At 34.2% G+C, this 21534-nt stretch overlaps 1 protein-coding gene across 1 annotated transcript; it reads right to left on the reverse strand.

Annotated features, from left to right (window-relative positions):
• LOC145796985 (L-ascorbate oxidase homolog) lies at positions 1-13464 on the reverse strand. Its single transcript, XM_082882850.1, has 4 exons — positions 13202-13464; positions 10150-10420; positions 258-354; positions 1-138 (listed from the first exon to the last, which is right to left on the reverse strand). The coding sequence occupies exons 1-3, from the start codon at positions 13222-13224 to the stop codon at positions 343-345; spliced, it is 306 nt and encodes a 101-aa protein (XP_082738976.1). The 5' UTR covers positions 13225-13464; the 3' UTR covers positions 1-138; positions 258-342.
• Positions 13465-21534: the final 8070 nt, after the last annotated feature.

Here is a 21534-nt window from a genome sequence, read left to right on the forward strand (position 1 = left end):
AATAATAATTCCATACAAAATAGAGAATTATACAAAAACCATTATATTCGTATAAACTCTAAGGATGATAGTCAACGTTTGAAAAGTTAATGGAGGTCGACAAGCCCACATTTGAAATCCTGAACATGTAGATTTTTCCTGAAAAGCAAAAGAAAGTGAACCAATATTAATCAAGTCCTTCTTTCTCTTTTCCGACATGATTAAAATACTTGGAAATTGTTTAAACATTTTCCAATAATAAAAATGATGGGGCGGACCTTGATCACCACTAAAGGTAGATTGAGTTTTCCCATTTATAAGGATGCCATTAGGAAAGGGAAGAGATTTTTCTGAATTCAAAAATTACTGCAATGCCTGCAAACATCAAGAATTGAAAAATTAATTATAATTTATTGGAAACCATTAGAGCATGACAGGCATGTAAATTTCATGTAGGCACCGTTCTTGTAGTCACATTTCAAAGTAAATTGACTCACTAGTATTAGAAAAGGAGATAGACTTTGAGATAATATTTTCATTATCTTTAAAAAAAAATTGTTGAATTGGTTTTAGAACACAAACATTATCTAAAATAATGTATTCCTAGTTATTTAACAAATGCACACTGCCAATGCTATTATTTTCAAAAAAATTTCAAACAGATTCTAAAAACTAAAATACTTTAGTAAACATCACTACAAGAAATTAGACTTTCGCCGACCAAAATCTTAGTCGCCAAAGGTCACTTTTTTAGTCGCCAAAACCAATTAGCGACTAAATTTTTTTGTCGCCAACTTAGTCGCCTAAACCCTGTCGGCGAATGTTTTAGCGACTAAACACGAGTTTGGTCGCTGAAAATGCAACATTTGGCTACTAATCTGTGTAGTCGGCAAATGTTACCCTTTGGCGACTAAAAAAATAGTCGCTGAAAAGGTAATTTTTAGCTACTAAATCATTGGTCGCCAAACGTCAACGTTTGGCTACTAAAGTTGGGTTAGTCGGCAAAAGTGATATTTTTGGTGACCAAAATATTAGTCACCGAAAGTTATAACAAAACTAATTTGAACTATTTAGAGACTAAAGTTTTAGTCACTAATTGAACTATTTGCCGACCATGGCATTTAGTCACCAAAGGTTGCCAACTTTTATTCATTTTGCTACTACATTATTAGTGGCCAAAACATTTGAAAATAATTTTTGGCTACCAAAATAGTTAGTAGCCAAATGCTATATTAGAATTTTTTTTTTGTTTTTAATTTCTGAACCACCTGTATCCATTATTAGTACAACCTATACAATGTATAAACAATAAAATCCATCAATACTAAATATATATTATCAACCATCAACAATGTGCATGCCAAAAATTCCATTCGACATCCAATTCCATTCCATTCCACATATGTAATACAAATTCCATACGACCCAAGTCTATTCCAACCTCAATAATTTAGTAATACAAAATATGTAATACAAAATATATTCCCTCCATTCGACATATGTAATACAAAATATCAACCTGATAATCAATCCTAATATTAGTAAATAAAATTGGAGTGTAAAATATACAATTCTGGTGCTGCATTCTTAAATATACATTCGTTTCTGAGGTTCCACAAGGACCAAAGAGTTATTGTTAGGATGGCTCCCCCCACCCAACACACACACACTACGGATAGCCCATTGTGAACTCCACCAACTCAAAATGGCAGACACACCCTCCAAACAAAGGGACAATGCTGTAGCACGTGAAGTGATGATTCCTCCTCATTCTTGGACAAACCACAAAGTGTAGATGCATTGCCATTAAGGACTCCAATTCTCTGCAAGAACACTACAGTTTTGACCTTATTCTTCCAAGCAAGCCACCTAAAAAACTAAACTTTAGAAGGAAGAGTATTATAGATTGCAAGCAATATGAATTATCAACAACTTAGGGCCTGTTTGGACATCTCTTCCCTCAACATACCAAACACATTAAAATTGATTGTCATGTTGTCTGGGATAGAATTCATGGTCCAAACTTGAAGGAGCGTGTTAGAGATACAGCTGCATATGCTTGAAGACAGCCCCTAATTAGCAATTTTATTCAACAAACATGGGCTTTGATTGTACATTCCTTGTATCTATTCTGGCAGTTATGTATTCCTGGATTCAACCCCTTGATTTCTCTGCTAATTTGACCTACAATGACATGGCATGCTAGGTGTCAATTTTTTATTTGTAACAAATTCAACTATGTAAGGCTCCACTCCCTTCCCACATCATTATGGGTGAATTTAGCAATCTAAATTGTGGGTTTTAACATTTCTCTTACATATAATGAGAAAGTGAGATGCTGTATTAATTCATGCTGCAGCAATTTCATGTCTTTTACTCTGTTCTAATCAGAGCAGTATGAGAAAAAACAAAAACATACCCATGTGGGGACAAAGAAGGAAGCAGAAAGAACCAACATGCCTGCAGTGGGAAGGGAAATAGCAGGTGCACCTCACTCTCCTGATTCTCTTCTTGTCCTTCTTCCACACCATATGGGTCCTGACCAGAGCTTGTGAAGGAGAGTACAATTCATTGTTGCTAGAGCACAGCTGAAATGAGTAAAGACATAAAATGAATCCCACTGGGTTGAATTTGAAATTAGGTGATTATAAATATGATACATACACATTTATATATTTTTTTGATGGTGAATTAATTTAAATAAATCACATAAAAAACTAAATGCTCAAATACTTCCGAGATACTTGCCATCAACAATCCCCATTCTTTGTTGATTCCAACACCAGTTACCTTCAGACAGCAAAAGAGTTTATTATATTCATGATGAAAGCATAACCAAAATTGATTATATTATGAAAAAGCATAGGAAATTATTCCAAGACCGAAAATTAGGGTATAAAATATGTTCTTTTGACATAAAAGTATATATAGAGAGAGAGCAAGAGAGGGAAATAGAGAGTTAATTTCCAGATTCTGCAAATGCATGAATAGGATGTTCATTCAACAATAAGACAAGACCAACTGGAAATTAATAAGACAAAATAAATAACAACAGAGGTCCAATATTGCATACATCAGGAAAATTACATGCGTAGGTACTTTACCAGCATAGTTTCAGCAAAAATGGTACTTTACCAACATAGTCTTACATATATTTCATAACAAGATCTAAATAACTTACAATCTTGCTTTCCCCAGTCATGCTAGATTCATCGATGGCAAGAGAATGACCAGAAATTATGATTCCATCTGCTGGGACCTTGGAAAAATGGAAAGGTAACAACCTATTTTTTCTCGTGTTCATAAGCAGTAATATCTACAGTTGCAATAGTGGATTCATAAAAACAAATTTGTATGTCCGACAAATCAAACCCACTTAAATAGGCTACACTCACCTAATCACCAATCTTAAGAGGTATAACATCACCAACAACAATGTCCTATATTGAAATATTTTCTCTCCTACCACCTCTTACAACCTGCATAATAATTCATAAAAATAACAATGTAGCGTCCTAAGGTTAATAGATTAAAAATAAAGTAAATGCTTCATGTTGTAATTGCACACCTCCAATTGTATATTTCTCTTCTCTTTTTTTTTAAATAACAATTTTCCTATCCCACTGCTCAAATAAATTATGAAAATGCTCTCCACGAGGAAGAAATTCTGCACATTATGAAAGTAGTGATAAGGAATGGAAACATCTATATAATTGCTTCATTCAAAGCCCAGTGGTTTTGCCAACTGATACATACTGTGAGTTTTTACCATTATTTGTATGTGTTGTTTATGTATAAAGCAAAGATCAGAAGGAAAAATTTGAAGGAAGAGAGAGTTACCTGACAAAGGGTAGCAAGGGATAGAGTAATTTGATCATAATACCGTGGATTCATTGTGACAATGACGACCATCGAAGACTTCGTTGTAGCAGGGAGCTCTAATGTGAATTAAGTTTGATATCAATGCAAAGCAAACATAGATGAAAGAGTGACAAGCAACCTTATCAGAATATTAGAGAGAGCATTTGGACCAGTAGGAACATTAACAATGTGACTGCTGTCATTATTGTTTACAGCAGCAAGAAGGGCTTCTAGCTTTTCTGCTTTCCCCTTATCTTCTTCACCAAAATTAACAATATCAAGGGCTACACTGTTCTTTTTTAACTTCCTTCCAATCATGCAAAAATCGAAAAATGTTGCTTTGCTAAATTATGCAAAAATGTTTCTTTGATACATTTCACAACAACATAATGGGTAAAGATTAACACACTCGAGATTAGAAAAGTTCAAAACAAATAGGGTCAGCATTTTCTTCTTCCTTTTTGGAAAAAAAGAAAAGAAAAATGGGTTTCAGACCGATGACAAGAACAACTTTTTCAAAAAAAATTAAAAAATCAATAAAATTGACCAAAGTCCTGAAACTGACAATGAAGCATTGCAACCTTTTTACTTCATAAGAACAGAGGTTCACAGACTCAGCTTGAATCAGAAAGTGCAAGATCATAGACCCAATTAGAAGAAATAACAATACTTTAATAATAGAGAGTCAAGAGTCTTACTTTCCAAACTTCAATGCCTACATATTTCATTGGCTTCAATACATAAAGGTGAGGATTATCTTCGAACTCTGCAGGGAACAAACAAGTATTGTAATTAAACCCAGAGATCCAGTTGTCATGGTCTTTGAAGCAAACATTTCAAATATGAAATAATAGAACTAATATGATTAGTACCAAAAATCCTTCACTAAACAGTAATGAGACATTGCATTAGCTTGGGAAATGGATTTGTGATTGGTTCCATTCATAACTGGGTTGCTTCGACATACCTTCGACATACCTTTTATCCACATTTGTATGTCCAAAACCATCTGCAAGAAAAAATAAAATTCATTAGTTTGGTGCCTATAAAATGTTAAGAAGGCTTAAAAGCTTCCCTGTTAATGACATAGATAGTCTTACATATCAAATATTTTCCAATAAAATAGATCCTCGTTAAAACAACAAGGTTGTAATAAATAAATAAAAATGTGGGAAGAATTATCCAAAGCCAGTCTTCAGGGCATCGTATAAATGTTTTGAGTGATTCTCACCTCCTTTTTGTCTCCTCCCAATTTCTCTTTTTGTTCCCTATGTCAGTAAATCATTACTCCGGTCTTAAGTCTAATTTTCCTTGAAAGATAATGATCCATTGATAACCGGGTTGCTTCGACATACCTTTTATTTTTAATTTCCACCTCATTAGCTTACATTCCCAAACAATTAGTGATAAGCATAACTTAAAAAATTAACAAATTCACAGAAATTTTCAAAAGTGCAAACCTAACCCATATAAACCATGCAATGCCATTGCCACTATGTTGGTCATTTCAGAATCTAAATTAACAGTATCTTCTGAAAACTTTCTCTAACATTGATCAATGAACTTACTTTATGACATTACTATCTACAGTTTTCAGACACACAGGGCTGTACATTAACCATGAAAACTTTCTCTACTATTGACCAATGACACATCTAGCACTGCCCATGTTACCAGTTAAATTTCTTCACAACAGGACTGTACCTGGGTTACCAATCCATGAGGTTTTCCACTTGCCCTTATAGTTGGGGTTCTTGATTTTCTGAAGCACCACAAATTACAAATACTTCAATCTTCATTGTAGCTTCAATCAAATAATCACAAAACTTTATTTTCACCACCCAACTGCACCTACTAACAATTGACTCTGCTACCCCCAAAACCACAACAAAACTTTGATTTTGAGTTCAACTTCAGCCAAACTATCACAAAACTACATTCCCTGAAAACTACACAGAAACCCTGTAAACCCACACACTCAAAAAAGAAGAAGGCAAAAACCCCAGTAACCCATACTGCAGATGATCAATCCACAACCAAATCATACAAGTTCTTTTACTCCATGCTTTCAATCATATAATCATAACAAAATTTACTCTTTTTCATCCAATCATAGTAATTAACTACAATAAATACTTTGTATTCAATTTCATCTGATTCAATTTCCAATTTTTTCAACTGGGTTTTCAACTACAGAAAACATAAACCTAGTGATTTAAGAGTAGAACCTCAGCGAGATCAGCCTGGTGACCAGGGTTATGCTGTGACTCGGGTCGAATCTCGATATCTGCGGACTCGTCAACAATTTCTTGCATAGTGTTCTGAATGAACTCATCGAAGGAATCGAGCTGTTGACGAACCAGACCCTTCTCTTCGAAGTAAGCACTGATTACAGCCCAAGCGGGGTTCCGTCGAAGAGGTCTCTGATCTCGGCTGGCGCTTCGGCTACTGTCGGCTGGCCCTCATCTGCCGCTGCTCGCCGTCGATCTCGAGAGAGAGAGAGAGAGAGAGGGGGGAAGAAGAGATTAGGGATTTTTTGGGTTTGCGATTTAGGGATTTCTTTTTTTTGGGGAGGGGGTGTGGAAGCGGGAATGGGTAAAAAATAAAGGGGGGAGCGGGAATGGAAATCAATTTAGGGGCGGGGATGAAAAATAAAAAAATAATTAAATAAATTTATTTTTTGTTAAAATATATATATTTTTTGGAGTTAATGAATTTTTTTTAAATTTTTTTTTTTTTTAGTTATTAAGATTGAAAATTTATTTGTTTCATTTTTATTTTAATGAAAAAAAATATTATTTTTTTTTATTTTGTAGAAGTAGGGGTAATATATATTTTAATGAAAAATATTTTTCACTAAAATAAAAGTTAATTTTCTGTAGTCAATAAAAAATATTTTTCTGCGGCCTTTTTTTTTTATTACTAAATATCATGAACTAATTTTTTGTGGTAGAGGAAAAGGAGCGGCAGCAGTAGTGAACGTGGTGGATAAAAGATGATGGTGGTGGTGGTGGTAATGGTGATGGTGATGGCGAAAGAGATTAGTGGTGAAGCTGTGGCAGTGGTAGTGTAAATAGAGTGGCAGGGGTGAAAGAGAGGTAATGGTAGTAGTAGTAGCAGTAGTAGTAGTGGTGGTAGTGGAGTGGTGGCGATAGTAGTAGTAATGGTAGTCGTAGAGGTGAAGTGGCGACAGTAGAAGTAATAGTGGTGGTGGAATGGTGTTTGCAGTAGTGGTGAAGGTGGTAGAGGAGATGGGTGGTGAGAGAGAGTGATAGACAGAAAAGAAACATAGAGAGAAGAGAGCTGAATGAGAGAGACAGAGAGAGATAGAGAGAAGAGAGATGAGCAAGAGAGACATAAAGAGAAGAGAGATGAACGAGAGAGACAGGGAGAAAGATAGAGAGAAGAGAGATGAGCGAGAGAGATAAAGAGAAGAGAGATGAGCGAAAGAGACAGAGAGAGAAAAGAGATGAGAAAAGAGATGAAAGGAGAGATAGATGAGTAAGAGACACAGAGAGACATAAAGATGAGGGAGAGAGTGAGCAATGTGAACACAATGGAGGAGAGAGATAAACAGATAGATAGACACATAGAAAGAAAGAGAGAGAGAGAGAGAGAGAGAAGAGTGAGAGACAGACAAACAGACACAGAGAGAGAAAGAAAGAGAGAAGAGTGATAAGTGAGAGAGAGAGATAAAGAGATTTAGAGAGAGAGAGACAGAGAGACAAAGAGAGAAAGAGATAGGGAGAGACATATAGAAAAATTGAGAGAAACAAGAGATGAGAGAGATATATAGAAAGAGAGCGAAAAGAGATGAACGAGAGAGAGAGTAGAAAAATAGAGAGATAGAGAGAACATAGATGAGTGAGAGAGACAGAGAGAGAGAGAAAAGAGAGATGAGCGAGAAAGACAGAGATAGAAAAGAGATGAGCGAGATAGAGAGAAGAGAGATGAGCGAGAGAGACATAGAAAGAAGACAAATAAGAGAGATAGAGAGAAGAAAGATGAACGAAAGACACACAGACAGATAGACAAACAGACAGAGAAAGAAGAGTGATGAGTAAAAGAGAGAAAGAGAAGAGTGGTGGTAGTTGAATGGCATTTGCAGTAGTGGTAAATGTGGTAGAGAAGATGGGTAGTGAGAGAGAGAGATGAGTGAGAGACGAATAGAGAAAAGAGATAGAGAGACAGAGAAAGAGACAGAGTGATGAGCGACAAAGTGTGCCGTCGCAAATAGTTCCGTCTCATATACCCACTTTTCTTGTAGTGAGGAATGAGAAGGAGTTGTGTGTGAGAGTGAGATGAGAAACAGAGAATGGTTAGGGCAAAATTTTGGGGGGAATCCCCAATTTGAGAGGGAATTTCAAATTAAGATAAAATTTTGTGAAAATATTTGCTGCTAATTTTTTTAGAGATGTGAAAAATAGATCAGGCTTTTTAAATTAATATTTTTTAATTTTATTTATTGTTTATACTTTTTACTTTATTGGAGTTTTATGACTCAGTTTGTGAAAAAAAAATTACAAAATTTAGAAATATTTAGAAAGTATAAATTTAAAAATAAGTCTTACAAATCAGATTTATTTACTCATAAGTCATGAGTGATTTTTTTTTACACACTTAGCCTTCGTTTTGATAATGAAATTTTTTTAAAAGTTTTTAAATATATGTTTTGTGTCTGTAAAATGATTATTTCATTAGTATTGGTAATAATATTGAAAAATTTATTAAAATGATAAATAATTGGGATATTTTGTCTTTTATTTGTGAATTTTGATTTATTCTTAATTTATTAGTGTTATTGAAATATGATGATGTAAAAAGGATAAATAGTTTAATTGTACTTTTTAAAAATAATAAATTTATTATCAGACTGACCTGTAACTATGCCTTTAAATTTTTGCAATGTAAAACTATCGACAAACAGCCAATAACAAGTTGCCCATTTTAGCATACCTTTCGCGTGAGGGCCCAATTATTAAAAGATGTGTTCAACCCATCAAATGAAAGCCGACAACTTCTTCCATCTAAAAATAATAGTCTATTTTCAGAATTTTATTTCTTTTTATAATACAATTATTACATTTTAAAAATATTAATTTTTCAAAATTACCTTTTGATAGTATATTTTTTTAGAAATATCAATTGTCATAATTGTACTTTTTGTATTATTAATGGATTTAAAAAAAAGGACAAAATAAGAAATTCATATTATTTTAATAATTAATTTTTTTTTAAAATTAATATTTTGAGATAATAAAAAATAAAATAAGATATTAATAATTTTGGATGGTGGGTGTACAACCTAAAAATAAAAATAAAAATAAAAATAACTATTTTGTTTAGTCAAATTTTCAAGTGGAGACTAATGGTATTGTTATTAATAAAATAAAATAATTATTTTGTTAATTTTTTCGGCTACCAAAAAATGTAGTAGCCAAAAGTAGGTCTTTGGCGACTAAAAGGAATTTTGTCGCCGAAAGGTAACATTTGGCGACCAAAATTTTGGTCGGCAAAGATTAAAAATTAATTTTTTTATTTTCATTCGGCTACCAAAAAATGTAGTAGCCAAAGGTAGGTCTTTGGCGACTAAAAGGAATTTTGTCGCCGAAAGTTAACATTTGGCGACCAAAATTTTGGTCGGCAAAAGATTAAAAATTAATTTTTTTATTTTCATTCGGCTACCAAATAATTTAGTAGCTAAAGGTAGGTCTTTGGCGACTAAAAGGAATTTTGTCGCCGAAAGTTAACATTTGGCGACCAAAATTTTGGTCGGCAAAGATTAAAAATTAATTTTTTTATTTCCATTCGGCTACCAAATAATTTAGTAGCCGAAAGTAGGTATACAGCGACTAAAAGAAATTTTGTCGCCGAAACTTGACATTTGGCGACCAAAAGTTTGGTCGGGAAAGATTAAAAATTAATTTTTTTTTATTTTCATTTGGCTACCAAACAATTTAGTAGCTAAAGGTACCTCTACGGCTACTAAATTTTTATTTAGTCGCCAATTGTCATATGTTTAGCTACTAAAAATTGTTTTAGTCGCCAATTGTAATATCTTTAGCTACTAAATTTTTTTTAGTAGCCAATAATCAACATTCCCCTACTAAAAAAAACTAGTAGTTAAAAAGTTGACTTTTGCCGACTAATATTATTTTTGGTAGCCAATTCCGTGACTTTTGGCGACTAAATTAGTTTTGGTAGCTAAAAGTGGTCGGCAAAAATGTTTTTTCTTGTAGTGCATGAAGAACATGAACTCGTAAATGCAGAATTGTGTCATCTATATACATTAAAATATAGATTCCTCACCTTATGGCTGGTCTCGTACCAATCACCAATAAGTAAAGTAAAATTTGCTACAGGTGTAGGATATCGTACAGGAATCACAGATCTTGCATATACATTTAGTCCTCCAAACCCTCCAGCAGTTTTATGCATAAAAGTTGATGGAAAGTATGTGTAGGTTCCAATTTGATCTTTGGTTTGGAACTTGTAAGTGGAGTTTGAGTTAGGAGGGATAGGGCAATTAGTCTCCAACACACCATCTTGCCAGGAGTTCTTCCTCTGGTTAATTCCATTCCTAAAAGTAAAAATTTACTGTTATTAGACCAAGTTTTATTCTAACTTCCACATAAATGAAGAGAAATTGCACAAAAGTAACAGTAAATTAGGCATTAATATTGGCGCTGTTTGGGAAGCTGCCAACGAGGCTATTATAGCCTCATTTGATAAATAAGCCAAAAAGTGGCACTGTTCACATCTTTTTTTAAAAAAAAAATAGGCACTGCGCTGGACAGTGTAGGCTGTCACAGCCGGAAAATGATACATCAATGGGAAAATTACCATTTTGCCCCTTGATATCAATTTAAAAAATAAAAAGTTAGGGACAAATTTGTCATTTTAAATTTAAACATCATTTCAACACACTTTCCAATACAAGAACTCAACTAAAAATTCATCTCATCTTCCCAAACACAAAACTAAAATAGCCTACTAAAATAGCCAAAAAGCCAAATAGCCTACTAAAATAGCCACTTCCCAAACGAGGCCATTAACAATACTATTTCTCAAAATTTTGGACATTTTACATTTGACATATGTACCCCCGATGCAAGTGAGAAACACGTGCCTTACGAATAGTTCTCACTTGCACTCCACCAATTGATTTGCAATTAGTTTCTTCGTTTCCCATTTGTCCAATATTTTCCCAAATTAAAATTAGTTAATCAAGCCATATGAATCTTGTGTTTTTTTTGTTGGGTAAATTAGTGCAAATCATCTGTCCCAATCTGTGTTATATATATTTTTTGGGTCCTTTGTCAGAAGTTGGTTCATTAATCAGGTTATTTTAGTTTTAGTTGTTTACATTGTGAAGACCTGAATTTGGTTAATTCAACCATAATTCTATTGCTGGAAGTTATTTATTCATTTGATATGGTCAATAGCATATTAAAAAAAACTCAAGTTATGAAACATATTTTAATTTTTTAAGGTGTTTTGCAATTGTAATGTAAGAATTTTATGATAATTTTCACATTGAATTTCTGGGTACTTGGTTTTTAATTTTTGTATAAAATTAGCTTATTGTTAAAATGGATTTGCTTGAACCATTTACGAATTGGGTTTGTATTATGGGGGGAGAAATGAGTTATTGTTTTGAGTGGGTAATGCTGTTTGACAGACAAAAAAAAAATAAAAAAATAAAAATTCTTCATGTTGGAAAAGTGGGTTTGAATTTGGCTCAATATTGTGTATTAACTTCTCCATTTTGGCTTGATGGATCTATGTTCATTTTGGTTTTGTTGGGTCTATTTTATGGCTATTCTATCCCTTCCAAACCCTAATAATTTTTGTAGAAATAATACTAGATAATATAATTAGACAAAAAATTATGTACCAATAAAAAATTAAGAAGCTGGATCAGTAATATCACCCAAAAGAAAGGAAGGATATTAATCTATGGTGAAACTTATTATTCAGTTCCTTTGATCTCACTCTTTTGGTAACATTTGGTAAAAAATAAAACAGCAATTGCTAATCAAACAGATCAATCACACAAAGCACACCCTTATAGTTAGAAAATTGCAAATAAAATGAACACTAAGACAATTGTTCAACAAAAATGAATTAGACTCCCCAATTAACATTCAGTAAAGCACTTGAATCATATACTTTTACTATCTCCTCAAAAGCACGTCATAAAAAATGAGCACATATATTTTCTAATACCAATTGAATCATATTTTGAAAAAAATGAGCTCACATGTAGGAAGAACAATGGGACAACAAAAGAACTACATTATGATTTTGTTTGCTTTTATTGCAATGGGGATTAAAACAAATGCAATAGAGACGAGAAAGGAAAAAAAAAAAAAAACGTTTGCAATTTATAGTTTCTCTATAAATAAAATGTATATAAACCAAAAACCCAAGTAAAATCATAATTAGACATAAATTTCAATATTGACAATATTAATTTCAAAACTTAGCGCAATGTTATTCCTAAAGTAACTCAAAATTTACAAAGATATATATATTATCTTAAGACCTGCAATGTTTTCTATTTTATTTTTTTCTCACGGTGGGAAAGGTCTATGGTGAAAAGTGGACATCATTCTATCATAATATTCAACTTCTAATTGATTATACCAATGTGTACAACTACAGTAGAGTAAGCTTTTCAGATCAGTAACTCAATCTTTCAAAATTAATTTCCATAGGCAATAATATTATATACACTTGCAAAAAAGTACTTTGCAGTAGAAAAATTGGAGTAACAAATTGGAGTACCATGATGTTACTGCTAAAAGAAAGGATAGAATAATAAAGATAATTACCCAAATTTGATCCTAAAAAATGTTTTAGCAAATCCCATAAACTCAATCATCTATAAGCCAAACCTAAAATTAAACCTTAATTTGGTGATAAAAATACATGATCCTACATCACAGAGCATGCGAATTACTATTGTTGTGGTTCTATTTACAAACCCAAAGCAAAGACAATTTCCCATCAAGCAAACACAATGGAACAAAAATCAAACCACTCCCTTTTCTTTTCTTCTTCTATTTTTTCTTTTCTTATTTGAACTCCATTGTTGCTCAAGTTTGAGCTTCGAATGGGAGTCATAACCCAGTTAATGAAAATCACAAACCCAAACCCAAATCTTAGAAACACAAATTGGATTGACTCGGTATCCGGTTTGACTCAGTACATTTTGACGGTGAACCCATCATAGATATATGTCTCATCAATCTATGTATGTACGTATACAATAATACAATTCAATCGTTACTGAATTGCAAATCCAAAAAAGCTCTAATTTGGGGAATTTAGAGTATAAAGAATTGAAGAAAAATACCTCTGATTTGGGGAATTCAGCATCAACAGCGAAGAATGAGGGTGGGTGTCAATGCTGCATTGGGTTGTTGCTGTTTGCTGATCTTCCTCTTCAATGGTGGTAGACAGTCGCAGAGTTGCTATGGCAGTAGACTGATGTTGAAGCAACACCCTTCTCTTTCTCTGTACTACAACACATTGAAGAAGATTATGGGTGATGAGAGAGATCCACCATAGGTGAAGAGAAGATGAGAGAGAGAGAGAGAGAGAGAGAGAGAGAGGGAGGAAGGGAGGGAGAAAGAGGTTGAAAATAAAGAAAGGTAGGCGTTGAAAATATATTTCATTTTACACAATTAGCGACCAAAAATTTTTTAGTTGCCAATTAATTTTATAAACCCTCCAAAATTTAAAATGTCTCCCTTTAAATATTTTAGGTCTTTGGTGACTAAAACATTTTTTAGTCACTGAAAACACACTTTTGGCGACCAAACGTTTGATCGCCAAAGATAAAAAGTAAATTTTTGTTTTACATTCGGCGACTAAATAATTTTGGTAGCCAAAACTAATCATACAGCGACTAAAACATTTTTTAGTCGCTGAAAATACACTTTTGGCGACCAAAGTTTGGTCGCCAAAGATAAAAAGTAAAATTTTGTTTTACATTCGGCGACTAAATAATTTTAGTAGCTAAAACTAATCATACAACGACTAAAACATTTTTTAGTCGCTGAAAACACACTTTTTGGCAACCAAAATTTTTATTTTTTATTCGGCGATTAGCTAATTTTAGTTGCCAAAACTAATCATACAACGACTAAAACATTTTTTAGTAGCCAATTGTGGCATTTTTGGTGACTAAATTTTTTTTAGTCGCCAATAATCAATATACTCCTACTAAAAAAAATTGGTAGCTAAATATTATACTTTTGTCAACTAAAAAAATTTTTGGTCACCAATTCTACAACTTTTGGTGACTAAATTTCTTTTAGTCGCCAAATTTGGTCACCAAAAGTGCATTTTGTTGTAGTGAAGCCAACAATCCCTAAATCCAACAATTACTATTAATTACATATAATTTTCATAATGAAAAAAATAAAATAAATAAACATCACAAATATCAAATTCTTCTCTTGAACTCGGCCAAAGGCTTGATTGTGGTTTGAAATAGGTATTCTGTAAATATTTGGTATCATTTTATGAGCTTATAACCAATTTAATTTCTTGCTACTGTGAAAATGCTATAATGTTAAAAGGGTACCAATTTACTTGTCCTTCCATGTTACGTCATAAATTACTTATTCAATTTGAGCATTTTCAACAATGAATTTTTTTTGTACAAATCCTCTTTAAGTTGTATCTTTAGTTACGATTAGTATCTTTAATTGTATTGTTAGTTATGACACATTGTGACATTAGTTATGATTTTATTTTAGTTATGATTTAAAAGTTGTTTGATTATACCTTATGTGACGTTTAGGTATAACTCATTTTTTTAAATAATTATAACTCTTACAGAATTGAGTTATGACATTTATAGTAATTAAATTTATAAATGTCATAACTTACATATGATCATAGCATTATCCTTCCAACAATATTAGCGAAACAAAAATAATATTTTAACCAATTGAAAAGTCGAATTCGACACAAACAAAGAAAGAAGCCTAACTCACAAAAGCTAGAGAAAAAAACTAACAGACACAAGGAGCTAGTGTAAGAAAAACAGCCAACATAAATAAATAAGATAACCAGTGGCAAACGCACCCAAAAATCTCCCTACAAAAACAAGCCAAAAATACCATCAGAGGCCAAGGGGCGAGTCGGTAATACAAGGACAGGAAAAAAGGAAACTAGGGCCTGTTGTAAAAAAAAAAAAAAAAGTGAGAGAGTTCAGATCTGCAACACCTAAGAACACTACCGAAAGGAAAAATAGGGGAAAAGAAAAGGGAGAAAAATGGTAAGTGGAGAACTGGATCAGTCAGGGAAAGTGGAAGGAAAGATTGGTCAACGTCGACAAAGATGATGCATCAATTGGCTCCTGCTCCCCCCGAGTGACAAGATTGTTAGAAATAGTTAAGAAAATTTTGCACATAACCAGAATTTTTAGTCAACTTTAGGCTACAATATAAATAGGACCTAGGTACCGGTTATGGCGGGTATTGGTGGTCACGGATTCTATGCTGTGTTATGATTCACATAGTATATTTAGTTATTCAAAACCATTATCAGGTGAATGGGAAATTGACGCCAAACTAAGCTCCATGGAAATGGTGTTTTGATGGGTTTTCCAAATTGAAGGAAGAAAAGCTTGTCCCGCATTGGTTGGCTAGGATAACATTGTATGGGTTTATAAGTCTTAAGATTGGACCTAAGGATAGGCCCTATTGGGCACTCAAGTTTTGAAAAAGGGGAGGTTATGGAGAAAGTGGGCTAGACCCATTAGACCCAAAACAAACACACGCGTAAGCTGCCGTTCGGTCAGTCGGGCGAGCTAGGCTTGGGCGCGGGTGCATGGTGTGAGGTTGGGTTGGGCTTATTCGGCCCAATACTAAACTTTTTGGGTGAAAAACTTTTGAAATTTATTTTTTACTTTTGGAAAATAAATTCTGACCCTTTGAATTCAAATTTCGGTTTCGAAAATTTAAATTATGACGGTTAGGCCTTTGCACCTCTTTAGTCCTTTTTGTACAGGTATCATACCTGTAGCTTCAACTTGAACGGGTTCATACCTTCTGTATCTATAAATAGCTAGTCCCTCATTTGGATTTTTCAATCAGATTTTCATTCTTCATTTACTATAAGTTCTTGCATATTTCTACATTTCTTTTCCTTAAGAGAGACTATATACACAGAGTGTGTTCGTTGTGCGAACAGTTTGTAGTGCTACTACTGTTCATTGTAGATCATTTCACCCTGGGAGATAGATGTCCATAATCTGTGAGCACCCTAGAGAGGATGAATCTGTCTTAAGGAGACAATGTAAAACATTGGACTTGATCATTCTCGGAAAATAGTTTTTGTAAATATTTTTCTGTTCTTATTTTGTTTCCTTCCTTCTACTCTATTTCCAATCTAGTCAAAACATGATCAAATCAACCAAGCAAATGTTGAACAAAAGATTTGATATGAAAGATATGGGGGTCGTAAGTGTTATATTAAGAATGAAAGTTACTAAAACATCTGATGGATATGTATTATCTCAATCTCATTATGTTAAGAAAATTTTTGGTAAATATATCAAGAATGATATGAATGTAGCAAGAACACCCGTATACATCAGTCTTTATTTATCGAAAAATAAAGGTGATGCGATGTCTCAGTTAAAATACTCCCAAATCATTAGAAGCCTAATGTACCTAATGAATCGCACGCATCCTAATATAGCTTATGCTGTCAGTATATTGAGTAGGTATACTAGTAACCCCAGAGAAAACCATTGAAAAATGATCATTCGGGTTCGTAGATATCTAAGATTTACCCGTGATCATGGTTTGAACTTTACTCGATATCCTACAGTACTTGAAGGTCATTGTGATGCCAATTGGATATCCGATACTAAAGATTCACAATCCACCAGTGGATATGTCTTTATTCTGGGCGGTGCTGCTGTTTCTTCAAAATCTATGAAACAAACATGCATTGCACGATCCACAATGGAATCTGAGTTCATTACTTTAGACAAAGCATGAGAAGAAGCATAATGGATTCACTGCTTCTTAGAAGACATTCCAATGTGGCCAAAACTTATGCTAGCTATTTGTGTTCATTGTGATAGTCAATCTGTAATAGGCAGGGCATAAAGTCATACGTATAATGGTAAGTCATGACATATTCATCGTTGACATAATACCGTAAGGCAATTGCTCTCAAGTGGAATAATCTCAATAGATTATATAAAGTCTAAAGAGAATATTGCGGATCCGTTAACGAAATGTTTGGCAAAAGTGCAAGTGTATAGTTCATCAAAAGGAATGGGATTAAAGCGTATTACATAAGAGTCATCCTAATAGTAACCATACTTAAATGACTGGAGATCCCAAGAACTAAGTTCAAAGGGACAACTAAGTTATGTGTGGCTCACCAGAAATCACCAATGGATTAAAATTCCCTACTTATTCCTATGGTGAGAGTGATATTGGCAACATGTGTTGTATGCAGGGGTTTAAGGATAAGCGTTACTTTTAATGATTACTTATATCTTGATTTAAGCATAAAAATTAAGACGAGTATAAGAGATACTCACAATAAGAATCACCTATATGAGTGTCGAACTGGGCCCGGTTCTATGAGAATGAAGAGGCTAAACTCTCTAGAAGCACTCATGACCAGGAGCATTCAAGGACAAAATGAACACAACCGTGAGAACCACAATGTGTTAGAGGATATTCTGTGTGAAATCTATTGTCTTGGCTTACAGAAACAGCTGAATAATTCGAGGCATCAAGTCCATTAGTTAGCTGGTAAATCTGATAGGTTATCACTAGGGAGGGTTCAAAGCCGAAAGCTATCCATCCTGATCCAGGTTGATTTCATTGTATATTCTCTCAACAATTTTGCATGTTGTTGCATTTCGTTGTGATCAAATTCCATTCATGTGGGGAATTGCTAGAAATGGTTAAGAAAATTCTACACAGAACCAGAATTTTTGGTCAACTTTAGGCAACAATATAAATAGGACCCAAGTATCAGTTATGATAGGTATTGGTGGTAACACGCTCTATGTCGCGTTGTAATTCACATAGTATTTTTGGTTATTGAAAATCATTATCAGATGAATGGGAAATTGATGCCAAAGTAAGCTCCACGGAAATGGTGTTTTGGCGGATTTCCCAAATTAAAGGAATGAAAACTTGTCCCACATTGGTTGGCTAGGCTAACATTGTATGAGTTTATAAGCCTTGAGATTTGACCTTGGGATAGGCCCCAAGGGGCACTCAAGTTTTGAAGAGGAGGAGGTTATGGGCAAAGTGGGCTAGACCCATTAGACCCAAAACAAACACACACGCGTGCGCGCTGCTGCCCGCGTTCGGTCGGGCGGGCGGGCGGGCTGGGCTTGGGCGCGGGTGCGTGGTGCGAGGTGCGAGGTTGGGTTGGGCTTGTCCATCCCAATACTAATCTTTTTGGGCTAAAAACATTTGAAATTTATTTATTTATTTATTTATTTTTTAGAAAATAAATTCTGACCCTTTGAATTCAAATTTCGGTTTGAAAAATTCAAATTCTAGTGGTTAGGCCTTTTCACCTCTTCACTCCTTTTTGTACAGGTACCATACCTATAGCTTCAACCTGAACAGGTTCATACCTATGTATTCTTCACCCAAACAACCACCTTCTGTATCTATAAATAGCCAATCCCTCAATTGGATTTTACAATCAGATTTTCGTTCTTCATTTACTAAAAGTACCTACATATTTTTTTTTTCTTTTCCTGGAGATAGAATATATACACATAGTGTGTTCGTTGTGTGAACAGTTTGTAGTGCTGCTACTGTTTGTTGTAGATCATTTCATCATGAGAGATAGACATCCATAATCTGTGAGCACCCTAGAGATGACGAATCTATGTTAAGGAGACAGTGTAAAACGCTGAACTTGACCATTCTTAGAAAATAGTTTATGTAAATATTTTCCTGTTCTTATTTTGTTTCCTTCCTTTTACTCTATTTCCAATTTCTTTTTTGTTTATGTGATTAAACAGATTCTAGAAAATCTTTCTTTTCATTTATTTATTTATTTGTTCTGTTTTTGTTGTTGAGTACACAAACAGAGAATTTAGTTTTAATTTTTTAACACAGTGAAGATTGACTAAAAAAGATCTGGAGTGAATAGCTAGAAATCACTTACCTAATCCGTCAAAAATCACCAAACCCTCATAACAACATCTACTTGATGAGTCTTAGTCAACCTTTAAATACTCATTCATTATTTATTTTTTAATTTAAATTATAAAGTACAAAAGAGTAAGGAAGAAATAATAATAATAATAATAATAATAATAATAATAATAATAATAATAATAATAATAATAATAATAATAATAATAATAATAATAAGTGTGATTGCTTAGTAAATCTTAAATTTCTAGAGATATTGTAACACTTAGCCAAAGTAACTAGTGGTAATGTACTGTTTTTTTGCAATAAGGTTGAAATCGTAAATATTAGAAATTGCCCATCAAATACTTGGGGCTGCCATTAGGGGCCAGCCCAAGAAGTAGTAGAACTTGGCTATCAGTGATTGATAAGTGTAAGCAAAGACTTGTTTCTTGGAAGAGAAGATATCTATCCTTTACAGGTCGGCTGACCTTGATTAAGTCTGTCCTTGCTAGCTTAACAATTTTTTATCTTCAATCTTCAAGATGCCTGAGATGGTAGCAAAAAATATGGAAAATATTCAATCTGCTTTTCTTTGGGATGGCTCAGATTTGAGGAGGAAAGTGCATTTGGTTAAATGGGAGGATGTCTCTAAAAGTAAAAACATAGGAGGACTGGGTGTTAAAAGAATCAGAATTATGAATGTATGCCTTTTACTGAAGTGGTAGTGGAGGTTTGGTGCTGAAGAGAATTCCCTTTGAAAGGAGTTTGGGCATGGTTTCCTTCAATTGAGAGGGCTAGCAGGTTGTCCAAGACTTGGGCTGACATAATTCACACTGTGGCTTCTAGGGCAGATCTTCTGCAATTTTTTAGGAGTAATGCTGTGGTCAAGGTTAGGGATGGTAGAAGAATTAAATTTTGGTTTGACTGTTGGTTAGAGGGTGTATGTTTTAGAGATGAGTTTCCTAGACTCTACTCTCTATCAGTTGATAAAGTAGGGTCTGTATTCATGTTTCACAACAATAGAGATGCAAATGGGAATTGGGTGTTTAATTTTAGGAGGCCCCTCTTTGCTTGGGAGGAAGAGGAGTTGAGTAGATTGCTAGTGCATCTCAGCAGTACCCATTTGCTCAGAGCTAATGTTGCTGATTGTTTGTCTTGGAATGCAGATATATCTGGTTGCCTCAGTGTCTCATCTGCCTACCAGTGGTTTGAACTGGGTTTTGGTTCTACTTGTTTGATTTCTAGATCTTTGTGGAAGGCTCCTGCACCACCAAGAGCATAATTCTTTGGTTGGTTGGTTTGGAGGGATATAATCAAGTTTGCTAGTTACCTGCGTAGGATTGGTATCCTAAATGCCAATGTTGATGTCTGTTGTGTGTTCTGCAAAGAAGTGGAGGAAACTATTAACCATGTGTTACTTCACTGCCTTTTTGTGTGGCTGATCTGGTCTTACTTTGTCAGATGGTAGGGGTTGCAATGGGCTTCACCAGGTTCAATATAGAGTATCCTTCAGTTGTGGTCTGGATATAGAATGAGGCAACTTGAAAAGAAATTGTGGAGTGTAATCCCATATGCTATTTTCTGGTCCATATGGAAACAGAAGAATGACTGTGTGTTTAATGGGGTGGAGCCTAATTTTGTAGTTCTGTGTGAAACCATTAAGGTACGAATTGCCTTGTGGGTTAAGTCCTCTGTACCAGCTTTGAATTACTCTGTCCATGATCTGGTGCATAATCTGCACCAGGTTAGAAGGTGCTTGGCTTAGGAGTTTCAGCAGCAGCTTTCACTGGTGGCTTATAGAAATGTAAGGCAATATAGAAATGGAATTTTGGCAGCTTTTTGCAGCACAACAGGTTATCGGCACATCCGGTTCTGGTGTATAAAGTTGAGGAGTTATCATTGATTGATTACTTAGTGATTATCTGCATATTAGCACATCAGATTTTGGTTTTCTGCTGTGAAGTTCTGTGGCTGCTTAGTCTTGGTGACTAATTTGTGGTTTGATTAGTATTATCTTGGTGATCATGGTGATTAATTGGTTGGTTACTGGTAATAAATTGCAGATATACAATTGCAGCCATTGATTGTTGTTTATGTTTGGTTTATTTGAATGGAGATCATGGCAACATTTGCAATGGTTTTCTGTTGGGTGTTTTTTGGTGGACTGCAATTGATGGGTGTTTTTGGTGGACTGCAACTGATGTTGAGGACTATATGGTCTGCTGCTATGTAGCTTTGTTGTATTGGTCTGGTTGCTGCTATGTTGGTATGCTCTGGTTGTATGCTGGTCTGCTATTTGAATGGGCTGCATTTTGATGTGTTAAGTCGTTTATTGGGCTGTTTGCAGGTCTGCGAGTTGAATGGGCTGAATGCTAGTTTTCATTTTATTTTGAGGCAAATCAGGAAGTGTGTGCTGTTATGCTGTTGGGAGCTCTACTGCTTCTATCTAGTTTTTGTGTTTTTTTTTTTCCATCTTTCTCTCTTGTTGTGGCAGCATCTTTTGCTCTCTTTTTTGTTAGTTCCTCACCAACTGGTGCTT

Source organism: Camellia sinensis, chromosome 8, assembly GCF_055761805.1.
Source record: "Camellia sinensis isolate YWXY chromosome 8, ASM5576180v1, whole genome shotgun sequence".
Classification (NCBI taxonomy): domain Eukaryota; kingdom Viridiplantae; phylum Streptophyta; class Magnoliopsida; order Ericales; family Theaceae; genus Camellia; species Camellia sinensis.